This window comes from Neopelma chrysocephalum, unplaced genomic scaffold (genome assembly GCF_003984885.1).
Source record: "Neopelma chrysocephalum unplaced genomic scaffold, ASM398488v2 Primary Assembly neopelma1_69, whole genome shotgun sequence".
NCBI lineage: Eukaryota > Metazoa > Chordata > Aves > Passeriformes > Pipridae > Neopelma > Neopelma chrysocephalum.
In genome coordinates, this window is record NW_020897729.1 from 10,881,218 (window position 1) to 10,902,912 (window position 21,695).

The 21,695-nt window shown below is 42.8% G+C and overlaps 1 protein-coding gene across 4 annotated transcripts in view; it reads right to left on the reverse strand.

Moving 5' to 3' along the window:
- The window catches only part of RSRC1 (arginine and serine rich coiled-coil 1), a 108,064-nt gene that overhangs the window by 60,000 nt on the left and 26,369 nt on the right, over positions 1 to 21,695 (reverse strand). For 3 of the 4 annotated variants that reach the window (XM_027685707.1, XM_027685709.1, XM_027685710.1), the window contains one exon: positions 21,164 to 21,334. The exons of the other annotated variant lie outside the window; for it this stretch is intronic. In XM_027685707.1, coding sequence (XP_027541508.1) covers positions 21,164 to 21,334 — 171 coding nt within the window. The remainder of the gene's footprint in view (positions 1 to 21,163; positions 21,335 to 21,695) is intronic. 4 annotated transcript variants of the gene reach the window in all.

Genomic DNA, 21,695 nt, shown 5'->3' on the forward strand with positions numbered 1-21,695 from the left:
TTCGAATCCATAGGCCATGGAATAATTCTGTGGATTATCTGTACCTATGGATATTACAGGATAATTTGGGTTGAAGGGCCTCTGGAGGGTGCAGAGTCTTATCCAGGCTGGTCTTGGAAGCCCAGTTCCAGGAGGAACGTGTCCTGCTGATCCAGGGTCCTCACTGGGAGCATCTTTCCTTTCTCTCTGCTCCAAACACTTGTTGTTTTGCATCTCTCCTCCCACCACAAACCACTCCAAAGAGCCCAAATCCCCTTCCTCAGTGGCCTCCCTCCTCCTCAGGCTGGTGGGTGCCATGGGGTGCCCCCAAAGCCCCCCTCAGTCCTTTAGGTCCCTCCCAGGGAACTGCTCCAGCCCCTGCCCATCCAGGTGCCCTGAACTCCACCCTAAACATCCCAATGGCTGATTCAGCCCCTGGGGAGCCAAAGGGATCAATAAATCACCTCATCATTAGTGAGATGATGGCAGAACCCCCCCAGGTCCTCAACACTAACGAGGAGCTGCAGGACAAAGGTCACACACAGCATTTGGGGTCAGGCCATGAAATCCTCCCACAAGGGCCTGTTCACTCCACCCCTGCCAAGTGCCAGGGGTTGATCAGGAGCATCATCCCAAGTGGACACGGATGATTCTCACAGAGCTCTCTCACCCTTCAAATTTTCTTGGATCATTCCACAAGCACATCACATAATGCTGTCAATAATCTGTCAGGTATCACTTGAAATAATCCCCTTTTGTCCCACTGTTCCTCTTGGATGAAGAGCCTCACAGCAAAAGGTGTTCCTGGAATAACCTCATGTTTTCCTGTTCTTTATCCTCCCCTTCACCTCCACCCTTCCCTACAAATCTTCCTCTGAGCAGCCCCCACACCTCCTATTTTTCTTTGGCATGTTATCGATCCCCACTTTTATCTGCTATTTTAGATCAATTATTTAGATGTTTATCTACCATTCCAGATAAACAACCTCAAAATAAACAGCTGAATCTCTTCAGGAACTTCAGCAGGTGACAAGATATTAAACACTCACCAATACAAGCAAAGCAAAAAGGGATGAACATGTGAAACCCCCCTGGAGAGGTGGCCTGGTCCCTTCCGCCTCCTCCCTATGCTCGGTGTTGAAAGGAGACAAAGGTAAAATAAGATCAAACTCATCTAAATCAGGCTCAGATAAGGAATTTATTACACCCTTTAATCCAGCAGCATTGTTAATACTCCAAATTTCTGAGCAAATCCCAGCAAATGGCACCACCACCAGTTGGTAACTCTCTCCTCTGTCTCTCAGAACGTGGAAATCCCCAATTTCTAACCTGTGGCAAGATCATCTCTCCCAGCACTGAGGTTAAAGGCCAATATTTCACAATTTCTGAGACCACACCTGCTTTTCCTGATCTTTTCTGCACAAAAAAAACCACCAAGAGCAGCGAATGGTTGGGGAATCCTACACCCTGCTAGGAAAAACATCCACCATGTTTTCCAAAAAGACTGGAATCTTGTTCTCCCTTACTTAATATCAGCTTCAAAATATCAGGAAAATATCAGGAAAATATCCTGGAAAGCCCCCAAAGCTGGTGGTGGTTGGCTCAGTGGACCCCTCACTCCCATCAGGAAAAAGCACTAAGAGGTTTGGCCAATTACTAATAAATTTAAATGCCATAAAGACTCGAGGAGATCATATGAAGGTCACTTGGAAAAAGCAGGAAGAAAAGCAGGAGTCACCCCCTCCACAAACACATCAGAATAACTTGGGACTGCCAAGGAACTCAGTGGAATATAATGAAAGGTAAATTGAATCATGCTAAAACCAGGGACTTCAAACAGGACACAAGGTGAAACAATTTCCATAATATGTTATCCTAGAGAGAAGGAAAATCGCTACCCAAGAGACCTTATCAAATATTCAAGAGGGGGAAATATATATTTATATATAACCCCGACTGACAGAGTAAAAACCAAGATTTTATGCAACTGAAATAAATACTGAAGCTAAACAGAGGGGGGGGAAACCAAAGATAGAATCAGTATTTCCAAACAGACCCTACAAAAATATTCCTTTCCTCTGTATGTATTTCTCAGACAAACAAGAGCCAAAACAACTCCCCAAAATCTCCTGATTGGGCTTTATCAAGACTTCAGGTCGGATATGGGAATACCAGGAATTACCAAAGCAGATTTCTTTATCCTGGAGAGCCAGTTCAAGCCACTCCTCACTAAACCTGGCAGCTGCAAGGACCTCAGAACGTGCAACTCCTTGGAGTTTTCACACGTGGAGTGGGGTTTGGTTGGCATTTGCCCCGAATTTTCCTTGGAGTTTTCACATGGAGTGGGATTTGGATGGTTTTTCCCTTCAGTTTTCCTTGGAGCTTTCACACACAGAGTGAGGTTTGGTTGGTTTTCCCCCTGGGTTTTGGTTGGGTGGGTTTTGCCCTCCTGTTCCACGCCCAGGGTTCCCTTCCCGAGGAGCCGAACCTCGTCCATCCCCGTTTGCATTCCCAGCAAACACAAATGATTGAGCATCAGGCTTCCCAATGTCACTGTCTGTGTTAACCAGCCTTAAATAAATTAGACAACTTTGGCCTGGTTTACCTTCTCTGTAATATTATTTCGTAGATATTCAATTAAAACACATCCTGTAGGTGAAAGTGGAGGAAAACATCTCCAGCACGGCCACCGGCGCCGCTCGGAAGTGTTGCTAATTAGCCTCAAAGTACAAAACAGATTAGAAAAAGTAGCAAAAAGCCCAGCTTTGTAAATGCCCAGAACGCTGGGCTGAATATTAAACAAAGCCCAGCAAGTTTTAATGTTGGGAAGCACAACTACAGGGAAAAACTCTCCGGACTAGTAGCGAGTGTTACAGGTTAATGAGGAACATAGAAAGAGTGCACAGTAATTATCATACCCAGCACCTTCCCATCTGTGTTTGGATGGCTCTGGAATATAAACACAGTTGATCAGCATTAAGCCTGGAACTAATTACACATGTATTTCTATTTGCATACTGGCAGGATAAATATTGGAACTGGGAGATTTTCCCCCCCCGCTCGCGGAGCTGAGGAACATCCACGGCGAGTGCGAGGCAGGGAGGAAATCTAAATGTTCTAAAGCACTAAAACAATTTGACTACAATCAATTTTCCATTTTCTGAAAGCTTCTAAATCCCCCTCATTCACCCAATTACTACTGTACTTAACCTAATGAAATTTTATTCCGGGGGAACAATGCCATTCTCCGACGACGACAACAAAAAAAAAATAAAAAAATCTGAGCTTAAAAACTTCCAGACAAAAGAATAAAAACTCCCAGAGAAAAAAGATGCGAATAAAACGACTATCGTAATCTTTTGTTTTTGGTTTGCAAGTAGGAAAGTGAGGGGAAACAAAGGGCTGGAACATAGCATCTGTCATATCAGAATATAAAAAGATGATCCTGGCAGCAAATGAAAAAGCTCTAATTCATTTGCAAATCAAGCTGCCAGTTCTATTTCAAGCTGGCGGGAACTGTCAAGAGTTAACAAGATAATCACTTTCAATCCTGCCTTCAATGGTACATTACACTGTTATTCCATTCAATAAGGCCCTTCTTTGGGGCACTGGATGAATGGTTTTCATTTCTAACTCGCACAAAAAAGTTGCAAAAAAGAAAAAAAAAAAAATCCATGGGGCTTAAGGAAGAAATCCCTTTATGGGCATTTATCTGCCGGCACTTGCTCGGAGGCAAAATGAGATATTTGGATACATTGGTGGCCATTCACTTCCTCTATTCCTTCAGGCCCTCAGTCTGGTGATAAAAAAAAAAAAATCCCACAAGGAAACCTCAAGCCTGTTTAGTTTGGGGTTAGTTGGGTTGGTTTTTTTTTTGAACTATCTGTGCAGGTTAACCAAGTTCTGCAATAATCTCTGGTAAATACTTTACACCACACTGAGACAGCACCATGTTTGAATGGTTCCATCTCTGTCTGAATTCAGTAGAAACTGGTCAAAAAATAGTAAATGCTCGTGAAAATTGTGTTTAGGGAAACATTAACCAGTTCCTCATTAAATATTCAATCAAAATAAATATTACCAATTAAAGACACCCTGCCTGGGAAACCAGGCAATCTCCAATTAATCTGGATTAATTATTTGTTATTATTTTTTAAGACTGCACTGTGAATTCTTCCCAAAAGGAGAAAATCTTATAGAACTTTATTAAGCATTTAAAACTTATTTGCTGGCACCCAACTTTCTACCAATCTCTGTGAATAAAACACTTCTTGTTCTGGCTCATTGCTCAAAATTCATGTTGTGAGATAAAACCTTGGTTACATTGTGCAGATGCTCATTCTGTTACTGAATATTCATATTGAAAGGTTGGACTTGATGATCTTGGAGGTCTTTTCCAACCTTAGAGATTCTCAGTGGCAATTTAAAGCTCTTATATTAACTTGGGAAACAAATCACAAATCTTTTTAATTCCTTTCTTTCTTTAATCCCCCAGAACAAAGCTAATATCTGTATTTAATATATGAACTGAGTTCAGCTTGTCCAGCCTTGGGTCTGTTACCCATAACCAATAGCAAAGACAGCTGTACATATTTTTAATTTATTTTTTTAATCAGCAAAATCACTTTTCTCAAACTCAGGAACTCACCCATCACTTCTTACCCTATTTGCATAACTTAGATTTTGGGTTGTTTTTATAACCCATCACTACAAGTCAGACAAACTCCTTCCATCTGCCCCTCAGGCAAATACTCCTTTAAATTAAGGGTTTCTTTTATGGGAAATCTAAACACCAGAATTTATCAGCTTTGGTTTTGTTCTTTGCACTTCACAAGTTTCTTCAAAGGTTTTAAACACAGAGATGTTCTTATAATTAAAAAAAAACAACAGAGTAACAAACCCAAACCTGATATGCCTTTATCTGTGTAGCACTAAAACAGTTGGTTTTGCTGCCCCACTGTCTCTGCTTCCTGAAAATAAAGAATATAAAAGAAAAATTAAAAGTTCCCACACTTCGGAAGGACCTTGAAAGACCTTGGAAGGTCCTTGAAGGAGCAAAAGATGCTGCACTTGGAGTTGAAATGAATAGGAAGTGCCAGATGGATTTCAAAGAGCAGGTCAGGGCTTTAGGTGGGACTGAGGGAGTCCCAGAACAACCCAGGAGCAAGTTGGGATGTGGTTCCTCCCTCTCCAGCCAGAGGCAGCAGGACCCTGGTACTGCTGGAAAACAAACAACTCATTAAAACCAGTAACAATAACCCAACAACTGGTTGATTTCCACAGCTCAGGTGAAGGACCAGGATGACCCAACAGCCCCAGGACATACAGATTTTAAAGCCAAAGACCAAGGAGAGGTAGTTCCACGTTTCCATTATGACATTAAGGCCAGAGCAGCACTTTGGGCACCGTGCTCAGCTCAGCTGAGCCCACAAAGCACCACTTGGCTGGAATTCCACTGCCTGGGACTGCATTTGATCCAATTTTAGCCCACAAACCTTGAGCTTTTTTTAGGTCTCACCTCTGGGAGGTATAAAATCCAACCTGGAAATGTTTTCCCACTGCCCCTCTTTGTGTCCCTGCACTTGGGTTTGGTCCTTTGGTTTCATCCCTCCACGTTCTCTCATCTGGCCTGAATTTCCCTCCCTGAGGGACACAGGGAGACACTTGGAATAGACCCTAAATGTTTAAAATATGTTGAAGTGTCAGACAGCTTTCCATACCTAGACAAGGTAAAAATTATCCTGAGATCAAGTGGATCTTTTCAGGAGAAGGAAATTTAGTTTTTATCTCCTCGACTCCCTCAGTAAGAGAGTTTTTAGAATTTCTGGTCATAAAAGCTTTGAGTTTCAGGCTTTATACCACAATTAAACATTTTTTTTTTAGCATCACAACTCAATGTAGCCCTAAGGAAAACCTTTGGAAGTCTCTTGGTTTCTGTAAAACAGTCATTCCAAGAATCCAGTCTAACTTCCAGTAAGGAAGTTGTATCTCCTCCTAACAACTTCCACGTTGGGCTGTGCTGCAAGAGAAATTTGTAAAATTTACAAAGGTAAAGTTGTTCAGGCTTGAGAGGAAATTAGTTCCTCGGCCACGAATAAAGGGAAAGAAATAACATTTCATCAAAATCAAATGAAAATAAAAATCCATTCCAAGTCTCAAACACATCTGACCAAACCCAAGCCTAACAGACAGTGACAAAAATCACCTGAAAGTGCTTTAAAAGCAATGAAAAGGTGAGGAAAAAAAAAACCAAACCAAACTCATTCCAGCTAAACTGGAGTCAGGGAGGAGATGGACAGTGGTCCCATGCACAGCAGTGCCCACCTTGGTTTTTTACAGCACTCAGTCCAAAACAAGGCTGGTCACCTGTGGGCACCAAACCACCAAAGGCTGTAAAAGCACCTTCAAATACTCAGAATGACAAGGATCAGAAACTCAAGTGCATCTTGATCTCAATATTTCAGAACTCGAGAATAAAGACTTTCAGAGTCGCCCAAAAAAATCTGCCCAAAAAAAGTCAGAGGATTTGAACCTAAAACAGCCCCGTGGGGATTGTAGGAACAGGCTCATTCCTCAATTATCTCACAAGGCCACGAGTTCCCTGGAATCCAGGAGCAATTAACTCTCCCCTAATTGCACAGCAGCTCCAGACACCCAACACCAATCGCTCTGTACCTTGGTTATTTGTCCTTTCTTTCTCCAGTAATTTGGAATGGCCTCTGACTACACAAAATACAAGCCTGTTATTATCTGAGAACAATTAATCAATGCTGAAATTGCTTTTGGCCTCGTGTTTATCACACATCTTCTGCAAGAGGAACTCCAGAAGCAACAGATGGATCCAGGATGTGCCTGGGCTGAAAACAGCAGAATTTGATGTCCCACACGTTGTGGTGAGAAGAGGACACGGAAAGATCTGAAAGTGGCCCTAAATCCCAATTTATGGGGTTTTTTAGAAAATGTCACAGCCTAAAAAAAAACCCAAACCTTCAAACTCTCTCTGAACTCTTCGTGTTCGTTGAGTTGCACCAAAACCTCCTTCAGGCTTCACGTTCCTTTCACTATTAAGTTGTTACCACATCACATTGGTCTCACTCATTTTACTCTCCTGCTTTCAATAATATCCTTTTAACCTTTTACTGCCATGAAAAACCAACACCATCTGTTTTATTTGGCGCTTCTCGTTCCCAGCACTTCCCAGAGAAGGTCCAATGTCTAGACCAGAAATCACGGAATCCCAGCATGGTTTGGGTTGGAAGGGACCTTAAAGACCATCCAGTTCCAACCCCCACCACACCCTGGGACACCTTCCACTAGAATCTTGCTAAGGATTTTGGATTTTGGCATTTCTTCAATGAAATTAAAAATATTAGTATTGCACATTATTGATTTGCCATCAATTGGACCGAAATTAGGTTTAAAAAAAAAAAAAGGACAAAAATATAAAACATGTCTCGTTCTACAGCCAAGATTTCCCACAAAAAAGCCAAGATTTCCCTCAAAGGTTATTTTTTTTAAATAAAGCCAAGAGATTCCTGAAGCAATTAAGTACCATGAACATGGCAGGCTCCAAGGGAACTTGGATCTTAAGCAATTGGAAGCTTGAGGATTAAAACCAGCACTTCCTGTTGTACCTGCAAATCTCAGAGGTGAAATGATACATTCCACAAAAAAACCCCTGAACAAATCAGTGGCCAGATCCCTCCAGAGGATTCACAGAGCATACAGGAAGACCTGGGAATGTGGATGATCCAGAAAAGAATTCCTAACCTGCAAAAAACCAGCGAATCTCCAACAACCACCTCGAGTTACAAACCCAACCAACACATTGCAGCCCCCATCAAAGTCAACTTCAAGTTCCCAGCATTGCTCTTTGGTCTTCCCTGGGGAAATAAGTTGGAGTTGGATGTCTGTTGGTCCATAAAAGTTACCTTAATCCATGTATTATTAGCAGTACCTGGCTCAGCTCCCCTCAGCTCCCATCTTTTAGGAAGGAGACACGTGGAACCTCCACTGACCCCCCTCTGTGTGGACGCTGAACTCTGCAGTGGAAATGACTTTATCTGTCACATGTCCCCTCCAGCACTCACCTGCCTGCTGCTCAGGAAGGAATTCCTGCAATCCCTGAGGCTGGAAAAGCCCTCCCAGCCCACGGATCCACCCTGTGCCCCATCCCCACCTTGTCCCCCAGCCCAGAGCACTGAGTGCCACAGCCAGGCCTTCCTTGGGCACCTCCAGGGCTGGGCACTCCAAACCTCCCTGGGCAGCCCCTGCCAAGGCCTGACCACCCTTTCAGTGACAAAATTCCTCCTGATGTCCAGCCTGACCCTCCTCTAGTTGTCACAGAATCACTAAGGTAGGAAAGGACCTCCAAGGTCATCGAGTCCAACCATCCCCAAAGCAGTGATGCTCTAAGACAGGCCCAAAGTGGGTTTGGTTTACATGGAAATGCCTTTTTTTACAGCAAAGTAAGGCCAACACCTTACTTACAATCAGTCCCAGAGTCCATCCCAGTTCTGTGGGAATCCAGCTTTCATCACTTCTCAAAGAGCAACAGCCACTCCAGCAGCAACCCCTTCACCAACAGAAAATTTCGCCTCTCTGTGTGTTCCCAGAATTAAGGATTTTTCCCTACTTTATTACAACACTGCCCATAGTTCTCTTATTTCCCTCTTTGTAAGAAATGCATCCCAGACAGCCTCGCTGATGGTTATCAGAACAAGATTAATCATTTGCTAACTATGATCAGAAGGTGGTGGAGAACATTGAGTGCCTGTGCTCTGCAAGAGATTAAAGTCAGGCTTAAATAAAAATAATATAATAAATTCATAACACAGGATGACTGTGCAAAATCAAGGAATGAGCTACAGAAACAGCACATTAATACTCCTGGGAAAAAAAAGTCTCCTATATTGGTTTTTCCCAGATTTTCAGTTTTGCCTGAAAGTTGCAGTTTTAATATACAAAATTATGGTGTCTTGCAAAGAAGTGCCAGAAACTGGAACCATTCCAAGAAATCAAACACATTCAGGGGTTCAACACAATGCCCAGGACCGAGTGGCCTCTCACACAATGGGTGACAGGATAAGCCACTGCTTAACTTTCTGTTCCAGCAAGATACTGGAAAGTTCTGGGAATGTTTGCGCATAATAATTTCCAGTCCTTTAAAACAGGTCAGGATGTTCCAACAATGTAAAGAAATAACATATAACACTAATATATAGACATATATGGCCTTCCTCTGGTCATTATGGCTTCCACTCACCCAGGTGTTAGGATGGGTGACTGTTACACCAGCACCAACTGCAGAGAATGGAAGAAATTGGAAGAATCAACTCAAAAAAGTTAAAAATCAAGTTGAAAACCTTGTACTCGCATGCAACAGAGGGAAAAAGAGTTTCGTTATCTCTATATGTATTTTTACCCAGCACCAGAAAGAAATAGTGTTGCCAACACCTAAAGTGAACAAAATGTTCAAACTGTACATAAAATAAATGAAATCATTCCAACTATAGAGAAAAATTTTCAAACTCTGTCTGATATGTGGGATTTAAGGTGGACTCTTCCTCGTACATCTTAATGCCAGAAGCTGCACAAAGCAAGGATAAAACATCAGTAAAATGTCCAGTCTTTGTACATCTGACAGAGCCTAGCACATATTTCTTGGTGTACTACAAAAGCACAAAAAATCATGTAGAAGAATTAAAAATTGGTCTTTTTAAAGGCTTTCCTGCCTAGTCCGTGTATGGCACTCACATCATCCATCGTGAGGAACGAGCAAGGCTGGAATCAGCACTGCCTAGAGCACCTCATCCACTTGCAGGACATCAGCAGACACGACTGTTTGAAGGACAAAAAGCCAAGTCCTCAGAAAGATTTGAGGAGCCAGAACAGCCCGGTACCAGGTAGATATTTTTTTAACAATTAAAACACAGACCCCAAAGTCAGAGCCGAGGGAATTCTCTATCTCTTGGATGTGGAATTGATCTGAATGCAAATACTTGACTCTTTTTAGCTGTGTCTGACTTTGAACTAAACGCCAATCAATGCCCAAACAAGACCCGTTCTCTCCGTAAAAGACGCAAAGCAGATTCATCAGCCTCCGTTTAACAGCCACCCAGCAAAGCTCCACTCCCCTCTCCAGTGGTCACTTAAACCCTTCATCCTCACCACAAAACTCCCCCAGCCCTGGTTTTAAACCCCTTAAAGGAGCAAACAAGACAGCCCATCAAATATGCTCCGAGCGTGGGCCCGCTCTGAAAAGCTGGGACCTGCGAGTGCTTCAGCTGCGACTGCAGCCATTGAGCCATGGCCAATATAAGCTCATTTGAATAATCAATATGACAACCTTATTTTTCTAATGCAAACAGGATTGCTACAGTAAGGTGTCTCACTGCCACATCACAGTCATGGCCTCTTTTAACCCCTAATTAGATTTAGGCGATTATCCCTGCTCTTCCTTACAAGTGTACAGCCCGGATAAGGGATGACAAAAGCTATCTGCCACTTCTTCAGCCTTTGCAGGCTGCAGGTTATCCAGGGAGATACAGGGGAAGATCAGCAAACAATTGTTATTCATATCATCTCCAGTTGGAGGATAGTCCCAGTTTTCCATACATGCTCAGGGAAAATAGCCCAGAGCATTAGAGGTAAATGCAAAAACGCTTAAGAACATCAGGGTTACACAGATGGAAATTCAAGGTGATGTTGGGGAATTATCTTTAATTCAAATTGGTTATCACAAAGAAAACTAGGGAGCCCGTGGTTTGCTGCCTCAGACGGGAAACCCTGAGTTTGCAACAGATTTCTGCTCATTGTCTGCTGTGTAATTGTTCTAAAAAAAAAAAAAAAAAAGGAGAAAAAACAAACTGGGAACCAGCAATCCCCAAAGAATTACATCGCTCAACAAAGTCCGAGCAGACAGAGAAGATCTATTACAGAAATGTAATCACATTTCATTTACAAGAACTCTTATCTCAAGCACTTAAACATAACATTTAAACAGTTTTCCATTTTATTGTGCTCAGTATTGGAGCTAATAAGATAGAAAAGTCTAATCACGTTAGCAACATTTCTATTGCATTACACAAACACAGCGCAGGATTAAAGGCACACCAGGAAAAGGGAGGATGATGCTGCATGGAAAACTGAGCTCCTCACTTCTCCTGGCAGGAGGAAATATCTCTGGGATCATGTGGGAGAACTGCCACGCTCAGATGAGATGTGTGTTCCCAAAATGTCTGTTCCCACCCTGTCTAAAAGAAGTATTTCCCAGCATGTTATCCACACGAGAAGGTGTGGTGGAAGGAAAAGGGAAGTGCTCCCCTAGAGTAGGATCTTACTGGAAGGATCATTTATCCAAGGCAAGGCAAATTTTCAGAATTGCTTAAAAGACAGAGCTTTGAAAAGCACTGAAGGGGAAGATATTTTTGAAAATATTGTCTATATTTGTCCCCACTAATTCCCAACACCTTCCCTGCTGGACACACACAACTGAGTCCCAAAGTTCCATTTCAGATCACTCCCAGTTTGGAGTCACAGCCAAGGCTGATGGGCTGGAGAGGGATGTGCAGTGGTACCCAGGAACCCCCCACGTCCTGGGCTCATCCCACAGCCTTTCCACCACTGAAAAGGACTGAAAGCTGAACTGCAGTGCCAGGAAAAGCTGCCAAAAGCCAGAACTCAAATGCAGCAACAAGAGCTAAAATCTGTCAGGATTTTATAATTATATATTACAGCCTCTTACATGGTGAAAATACAACTGAGGAGAGTTGGTGGGAGGAGAAAAACATTTGAAAGTTAACATGATGCAAATATGGAACATTCAACACTGGGCTTCCGTGACTATTTTTAACTTCTAAACTGTGTTTTAATCTGTACCTTATTAAAAATAAGCAAGTAAACCCTCCAATGTTTCCAATTAATCTCAATACAGACATTTCTCTGTTATCTAACCTCTAAAGCTCATGGAAAGAGCTTCCAAGAAGCTCTGGGGCCTAAAGCTTGGTTTGGTTTTTTAAACAAATTAATTGGTGGATTTTAATCTTTTGTCCCCCTCAATACAAAACACATTGTGACCTTTGAAATAAGATTTAATGGCTCCCACTCCATACAAACCCCTTCCTCCTCTTCCCTCTTCATGCTCCTGACTTACAGAGGGCCTGCCATAAATTAAATCCCAGTAGAAACTCATGTGCCAACGTTATCCAAGATTTCATCCAGGTTTTTTAAACACTATTTCACGTGGCCAGGAGAGAAAGGTTTTTACTTTAACGAGGTGGAAAAGAGGAAATAAAAAAGAAAGGAAAAGGGAGATGGCAGAGACAGACACATCCCCCCCATTCCCCATCACTCTGCTAAACCTTCTCCTATAAATCCATTGTCTGTATTTCCATAATATTTTTCAAAGCACAGAGCAATGTCCACCTGGAAGAATCAATGGAAAAGCCCCTTTTCCCACTCTGACATGATCCCATTAAGCAGCCTCAAAAGGTTCTGATCTGAGCAGCCAAGTCAGCCCTCGCTGATCGATTCCCTAATCCATCTGGAGAGAATGGACTGAGCTTGTGTTTCCATTTCAGCCCAGGAAGAAATCATTCCCAGCATAATTCACCATTAAATGGGCCTTGTCTTACAAGAACTTCAGCTGCTGGGAGCAGATGAGGAGCGAGTCGGGATCCAGGAGAATCCCCAGCACAGCTAAAATGCTTCCCCCTCTGGATCTTCCCATTCCCACCAGGAGACACCAAGGATGAAACCAGAGCCTGGAAGCAAATCACAGAATCCCAGAAGGGTTTGGGTTGGAAGGGAATTTAAGGGTTATCTTGTCCCACCCCCTGCCATGGGCAGGGACACCTTCCACCAGCCCAGGTTGCTCCAAGCCCTGTCCAACCTGGCCTTGGACACTTCCAGGGATCCAGGGGCAGCCACAGCTTCTCTGGGCAACCTGTGCCAGGGCCTCCCCACCCTCCCAGGGAACAGTTTCTCCCTAATATCTAATCTAAATCTCTCCCCTCTCCATTTAAATCCATTTCCTCTAGTCCTGTCACTAATCAACAATTTAGATTATTTCATTTAAGTTTTTCACCTTATTCTACAATCCAAATAACAAAAAGATCCAAAATTAGACCGGCATTAGAAACACTTCCTTCAAACACAGATGCTCCTCCTTCCCTTCCCAATCCAAAGCCATGGATGCTTTATAATGCCCACAGCAGGCGAGTTCCATTCCAGAAAAAGCACTCTACACCCAAAAAAACCAAGGTGGAACAAAGAGTTTAATACTTCAATGTGAAATTCAATTTTACCTCAGCATAGCATGTGTTTTGGACGGGGTTGTTTTGCTCTGAGGAGGCCGTTTGGTTGGGTTGGGTTTGGTTTTTCCTGGGCTCTCCTGGTTTTTTTGCTGGGACAAGGGGGTTTAGTTGCAGGCTGGGCAGAGCCCGGGCGAGGTGATTTACTGTATCTCTGCTGCTCAGTATCTGCAGGGTGTCTCAGTGTCACTCCAACTCCTTAAACCCAGTAAAGAGATTACAGCTCCCACTAACTGGATTTTCACAGCTCCGGATCATTCCCTTTGGATTCCTCATGCACAGATTAAGAGAGGCCATTAAAACAATAGTCAGCTGCTCTCACAGTGCAAGGTGAAAAAAAAAACACCCAAAAAAACCCCCAAAACTCCATGTTTACATTCAGAGCCCGTGGTGTTTGCACATGTGGGCAACCAACACACCCTTCCAGCAGGAATGCTCTGTATTTCAGGAATGATTCCACTAAAAACCCAGGATAATGCAAATTATATCCTTATAAAAGGACAATCATGGTGGCTGGCAGTTTTAAGGAGCGGAGAGTTTGGAAAATTTTAAACAGCTTAAAAAGAATGTGTGTCTTTGAAGATACTGCCTTCAAATGCATTCCAAAACCTATTTCTGGAAATGCAGAGAAGTATAATTCCCTCAACATAGTACACGAATTTAGCAGGGAAGCTCATCTAACAACCATCACTAACTGACAGTCTGAACCACAGAATTGGAACACAAAACTCAGATTTTTGTGCTAAGCACAGAAAGTACTTTAGTGAATGAAAACGAAACGGTTACTCTGGGCTAAAATCTATTTATTTTTCCAGACTCAGAGGTTCCCTGACACCTCCTGGACAGTTTACAGACATGTACCATCCACAACTGGGTTTTCCAGCTGTCTGGTACTGAAAAGAAAAGAAATCATCCCATATGCTGCTGCCTCACAGCCCATTAAATAACTGGCCAGGCTTTTGAGTCGGAAAAGGGGATTTTTAGCAAACAAAAAGAAAAACAAGGCCAACACAGCTCAGACAACAATAGCAACAAATCTCGGTCAAAGGCAAGTGACCCTCGAGCTGCTCTGGGCATCTGGAGGTCTCGGTCCTTTCCAGGGAAAACCCTCACTCTGCTTCCCATTAGCCTTTGGCTGACTTACTGCAGAGGAAACTGTCCTCATTTGGCCTCTCAGCTGCTTCCTCCTGCCTTCAACACCTCAACATCTCTGCCAGCAAAGCTCATCAGCTCCTTTTCTCTCACCCTCAAAGTGCTCACACGTGCCCTCGGCACCCGGAGTCTGGGATATACTCCCAGGAATCTTCGATACTCCCAGGAATCTTCCTCCCAGCACCTGGATGGGAACAGCCCAAACCACCCAGCTCCTTTTCCATTAGACAACAAGGATTTTGAAAGGCAAAGTTGCTCAATCTGCCTGCAGAAACCTCACCTCAAAGACCCACCACGAGTACGAGGTGACTTCTTTAGTTATCTTCATATTTGGACTCTGCCTTCGGGTTAGAGACAGAAAGGAAAGTAAAAGCAGTGAGAATGAATGAATGAATAAATAAATAAATAGAAGAGGCATTTTGCTTTTATTCTGGGTAAGTAACCCCTCTGCCATGACAATACATCTTAAAGATCCTCCAAAGCCCACAGGGAGTCAGAGGAGGTGGCTGGACACCAGTTGGTCTGAAAGAAGGATGTTCTTTTTCCCACCCAACACTGCTCCTCACATAACCTTAAACCACCGTGGCTCCAACTCTTTGATTCAGGGAGGTTTAGGAAAATTTTGTGCAGTATCCTGAATACTATTCAGGCTAAAAAGCACTCAGAAATAACAGCACCAGTGGCAGACCCACCTCTCATTTTTCCCTGCTGGCAAAACCCTTTTTCAGGGCCATGGCAGGAGGCAGGTGACAAAAGAGATTCTTTCTATGAAAGATAAAAAAAAGCTATGGAATAATCAATTTTTAAGTCCTCTTTATTTACAGAAAGCTTTTTTTGCAAGTCTATTCACCACATTAACAAACAGCAGTTGCAGATTCCTTGCACGTTAGAACTATTTTCTAATAACCAAACTCTGGAAGAAAATGTACTAATTTCATACACTTTAAAACAAGAAAGTTATTCTGTCTCCAAAAGCAGCTGAAACACCTGAGATTTAGTGCCCAGAGCCAGCAACTGCCAATATCTGTGGGTTGGAAAGGACCTTGAAGCTCATCCAGTTCCACCCCCTGCCATGGGCAGAGACACTTTCCACTAAATATGAATAATCAACCCTGCTTTGCTCTAACAAGTATGTTATCAATTAATCATAATCTTAGTTTTGTTTTAAAAAAAAGTGGTTTATACTGCAAAGATGTTATATATTTATATATATTTTATATATATAGTATTAAGATATAATAGTAATATATTAATATATAATTAATACATTATTATATATTTAATTGTATGATATTAATATATTATTTAATTATATATCAATAATATTTTATTATTAATTACATATAATTAATATATATTATTAATATATAATTATATATAGATATATATTATTTATATATTCTAATAATAATTCCTAACTTTCTTAGCAGATAGTCTTAAATACAAGAGTTGATGTTCATGGAACTACTAAGAAATATTGGTCCCCACTATTAAGTCAGAGCTGAATTTCCAAATATTAACCTATCCCTTATTTATGGGACCATAACTGGTCCCAACTGTTGTTAAAACCCAACAGAATCAAAACAAAAAGAACATTCACGTGACCTATCGAAGTAATTCCTGAGAATAAACCATTTTAGGATGTTTTTACTCATTTCTTTAAGGCCAAACTCTTGGCAGCTCAGCGTGACCCACACCCCAAACGTGCCCCAGGAACCTCCCCCCAGTCCAACCCTTCCCTCCACCGTTGGGGAAAGGCAGCAAAGCCTCTCCTTCCAATTGTCTTTTCCAATCAATTTTGCATGGAAACACGTTACCCCAGCACAGAGTTTCCTGCTGCCAGGCTGGGAGTGTGATAAATGTTTCATGCAAACAACAGCCCCCCGTGGGTGTCAGAGCACAGCGCTCCCACGGCCCCGCTTTGATCCCGGCACACACCGAAGGAGTTCTGAGCACTCCCCACTCCAGAACCTGTATGCAAACGAGGGAAAATTACCATAAATGCCTTCCCACTGCTCAGTGTGGGAAGAGGGAAAGCAAAAATATTAACGTGCCTGCTGTCAGCTCGGAAAAGTCCAATATTCCCAATTTACTCCCGAGGTCTCGCGCCAAGCGACGAAAATCTCATCAACAGGCACTGGCCACCCATGTCCCATCCATGGAACCTTCCTGGGCACTGAGCACAGGAATCAAACTCCAAGGGCTTTGGGGAAGTGCCACTGGGAAAAGGGGCCTACACGGAGGGACCTCAGCACAAGTTTAAAGACTTAATTATGGAATTAAAGGGAGAAATTAGGATTATATTTTAACGACAAACTTTTCAGCGCTGTAACATTGACAGAAAAAGAGGGAATGGCTTCATATGGCAAAGAACATGGTTAGATGGGATACTGGGAAGGAATTCCTGGCTGGGAGGGTGGGGAGGCCCTGGCACAGGTTGCCCAGAGAAGCTGTGGCTGCCCCTGGATCCCTGGAAGTGTCCAAGGCCAGGTTGGACGGGGCTTGGAGCCACCTGGGCTGGTGGAAATTGTCCCTGCCCATGGCAAGATAACCTTTAAATTCCCTTCCAAGCCAAATCCTTCTGGGATCCTGTGATCTGTCCAAGGATTTCAGAAGCTGTGAACCAGTTAATGCCCAAATGTATCAATGACCTCACCAAGCATCAGAAATTAAACTGGTCGGGTTTGATTAATGGGTCACCACTTCTTTTCTCATAACAGCTGAGAAGCTGCTCTTAATTTATTCCATTAAAAATTGTCAAAATCACTTGAACCAGTAATCCAAAATTCCGCTACTGCAGAAGCAACAATGAAACCCATAAATCCAGCAAAATTATGTAAAGCCAGCAAGCTTTTAGTAGCTTTTCCTCCCAATCCAACAGTGAACAAGGAGCCTTATGAAAAGTGTCTCACAATGCCAGAACTTGTTTTTTTTTTTTTTTTAGCTAATCAAGACTTTAAACATCAAAATTCAGTGGCTCACACAAACAGCACATTCAGCTTTACCAACCAATAAACAAGTTTTTAGTGGGTTTTTTAAGTCAAAAGCTCATAAGTACATAAGTCCAGGAAGATTATGACTAATTTTCCCATAATCAATCAAAACCCCATAGCAGAAGTCTAACATGAGAATTACTACTCCCTTCTGGATAAGGGAAATTCATCCCAACCTGTCCCATTCCTTGGATGCAGAGACAAAGCTCTTCCCCTTTCATTCAGTGACCTTTTCTAATCAATGCCACCCATGTTTTTGCTTCAGCCCAGAGTTCATCCTCTTGCAAAAGATTCATTTTGCAGGGGAAGAAGAAACAAAACCAAGAGAAGAAAAACAGAGACTGGGACAGCCAAACGTAGGGACAGAACAACCATTCTGGCAGAACGAAGAACAGTAAAGTTTTGGGTCCTTCAAACAAAAATTTAATAAAAAAAAAACTTACTGGTAAAAACCAGACACCAGATGTCAATCATGCATCAGAAAGTTTTGCAGAGACAATGATAATTCATCACAGAATGTGTATTGGTCCTTATTTTATCAACTCCACTTATAACACTTCATAATATATCAGTAAATGCAAAGAGCTCTGTGCCAGGGGCAGAGCAGGAGCACCAGCACAAAATCTGGTGTGTGACAGTGGTGCAAAGCAATGACAGGCACAGCATCCTCCTGCAGCCACAGGGCACCACCAGGGACCAATATTGATATCACAGACACAGAAATGGGATTGGAAGCCTGGCTGGGGGACTGGGAGAACAGGAAAGGCTGAGAGGCCAAGACGTGCTTTCGCTCTGGACACGCTGCCAGCAGTTGTTGAGAAAGAGCCACATCACATATTGATTCTTTTTTACAGCCTTCCAGGTAATAAAGCTCTCTCTGCCATGCATTGAGATAACAGAACACACACAGAAAGGGGGAACACGGGTTGGACATCCAGGATGAGAGGAAACCAAAGCAAACTGGTCAGTTGGGATGACTTGCAAAATGGAAGGGGAAAAAAAAAAGCAGCACTGCAGGAGCTGACTGTGAACTAGGTAAGAACATTTCTTGCTGCCTGCCTGTCAGCAGCTTTACTGTGCTGTGGAAATGAAACAATCCTGATCATCTGAAAGGTGGATCAATTCTGTGTTCAGGAATATTTCCCAGGCTGTGCTGCTTTACCTTTCAAGTGAGCACAAAACTCTCTCAAAGCTTGACAGGCTGCTCTTCACACCAGGTTTGGTCCCCAGGTACCATCAGGTGCTGTCCATGAGCTTCCCAGCCATCCCCCTCCATCAGGGCTGCACAAACAGCACATCCCTTAAACCACTTCAGACTGGCAGAAGAGAGGAGCAACACAGTCCATCTCCACAGAACTGCTAAAACACCTCCAACAGACCACAAGTTCAGTGCTTGTGGTTAAAGAATCAACACTGAAATGGAGAATGCCAAAGGACAAGGACCAGAACACTTTTTTCTCAGTAATTTTCCTTTTTTACTCTTCAAATCCCTCTTGAGATGTTTCCTGTGAAGACAAGATCTACCTTGAGAGAATCTAAAGTCACCCCAAATTAAAAACCAAACACAAGCCAAGCACAGAAAAGACAATCATTGGTTTATATGAGCCACAAACAAATAAAACCATTTTCTCCTCAATTAAAAACCTGCAGTTTGATTCTCCACTTCAGAGGAACAGTAAAGTCCCAAATATACAACAACTCTCAGATAACCTGCAGTGCTGCCAAACTGAAATACCTTCTTTTATGCAAAGTTAAACTATAAAGTCAAGCAGCACCTGAGAATTTATGTTCCATCTTCTCACAATCTGGCTCTGGGATGATCTTCATTATAGCTTTAAAGTGGCTATTTTGAATAAATACATTCCAAACAGCTATAAATTTAAACTGAAAACTAGACCTGGTCCTTGATGTGCCTTTGAGGAAGGATCTACTCCAAACACAGAGGTCAGAGGATTGTTTCCTCTACAGATTCCTGATGTTGGAGGTTCTGGAGAGGCTCTGGAGAGTGATGATACTTTCAGTGGTGATTTAGACACTGGATCTAGAAATTCATTCATGTGGACAGTCATCTCCAGCTGATTCCTCTCAGTATTTCACATCCAAACCTGCACTTGACAGGGATTTTGTGTCTTTAGACTTAGTTCCTCATACTTCAGAGCAGAAAAGAAATGGGAATAACAATTTGGAAAAGCAGCACCATCACTGGGTTGGTTACAGCAGAATAGGCCAGGAGGAAAAATAAAATATTTGGGTTTTTTCCTGTTTAAACTGGATCCAACATAACCATGGAATCTCCCTGCTGCTGCAGGGGACAGAGGGAAAGTTCCAGAAGACAACAGACTTACACAGGCAAGAAATTCCCTCAGTTTGTGTTCCCCCATCCTCCTCCCTCTGCATCCATAATTCAAGGACAGGTGAGTTTACCTGGCCAAGGGGATCTTTTCTTTTCCATGCTTTTCACCCAAAAAGAAAATAGATACATAAATAAATGATGCAGGGGAAGAACAAGCAGAGCTTGAGAGGCCTGAGGAAGCCTCTGACAAAAACACAACTGGAAAACATCTTACCTGGCCTCATTTTCCTGGAGCACAAACAAGGCAAAGAGAAACTCTCTTTGTTCCTACAGTTGATTCTCTCTCTCTGTGGTCAATAACAGAATATTCCACAGACAAATTTCAAATAACAACCCCATCAAAGGGATTTGTCTCCTCTGCATTCAAACAAAAAAAGCCTTTCCCAAACACTAAAGTGGTGCTGATAAAGCCTCAATCTTCCAAATCACAAATAACAAATAAAGGGGGCAAAGCTGCTCAGATCCATATTCTCGGCACAGACACACTTTGATCAGCACTTGATTAAATTGGAAAACGTGTTGTGCCCCCTCAGAAAAGTTTATGAAGCACAGATGATATCAGCACCAGCCAGGTATGGTTCACTCTGCAGTCTGAGCGTGCTCCAAGGCAGAAATCCTTGTCCAAAGTCAGCCCCTGAGCTCAGAGGGAAAGGATTGAGGGCACAAAGTGTTTCTATATCAATTTGTACCCTTTGTCCCAACTCCCCTGGGAATGACCCAAAATTGGTTTTCAAATTTAGCATGAGCAATTTTGTAAGTTATCAAAATACAGAGATTAATTGCTTGCCTAAAAAAATATTGTCTGGGCATTGTGTTCCTCCTACAGCTCCTTCCTATTGATCCCTGTTGTAAAAGGACCTGGAGCCCAGCAGGATCCTCCAGGACCACTGCTCAGTGGGATCCAAATCCAATGGGATTTGAGATAAGCTTCTACACAGAGCCCAGAAAACCTCTCACACACCAAATCCCAGACTGGTTTGGGTTGGAAGGACCTTAAAGATCATCCAGTGCCACTCCCCTGCCACGGGCAGGGACACTTTCCACCAGCCCAGGTTGCTCCAAGCCCCGTCCAACCTGGCCTTGGACACTTCCAGGGATGGAGCAGCCACAGCTTCTCTGGGCAACCTGTGCCAGGGCCTCCCCACCCTCACAGAGTGGGGAAAGAATTGCAAATTAAACCATCCTTTAGTGGGAAATATCGTCCCATTCCATAATTTTAAAATCCAAAGAATCCCACCGTTCAAACATTTTGAAGAATTTCCACTCAGTCTATTAAAAAAATCACGCAAGGGAAAATTACTCCAGGGGTGTAAAACGCCACCGAACCGGTGCCTGGTTTTTGTTCCCATTCCATCACTTGTCACTTCACTTACCCGGCCTTGGTGCCATAAATCTCCTTGTCCTTCCCTTTGCCCTTGTCCTTGGCCTTGTCCTTGTCCCTGCCCTTGCGCCGCTCCCTCTCCCGGGAGCCGCTGTGGGTCCTCCTGTGGCCGGACCTCTCGCTGCTCCGGCTGTAGGATCGCTGCCGACCTCGGGACCTGGACCTGCAGCAAAGCCACGGGGTCAGAGCTCAGCCAGCACCCCCTGCCACTGTCACTGCACGTGAGAGCTGTTATCTGACCCAACCACGTCATACATTTCATGATTTAATGATAATATACTGCATTTAATAAATATAACACATTGATAATGTAATATATTCAGTCATTTAATACCTTGAAACTGTCCATTTATCTAAAGTGGGAAAGAAAGCATTGCTTCTACTTTGAAGGAAGAATATAAAATATAATATATATATCATATATAGAAATATATAAAATAACTTAAACCATAGTACGTAGGATTTATCCATCAACAAATTAATCTTGGGGAAGAGAGGGAAAAGGGAAAAGGGAAAAGGGAAAA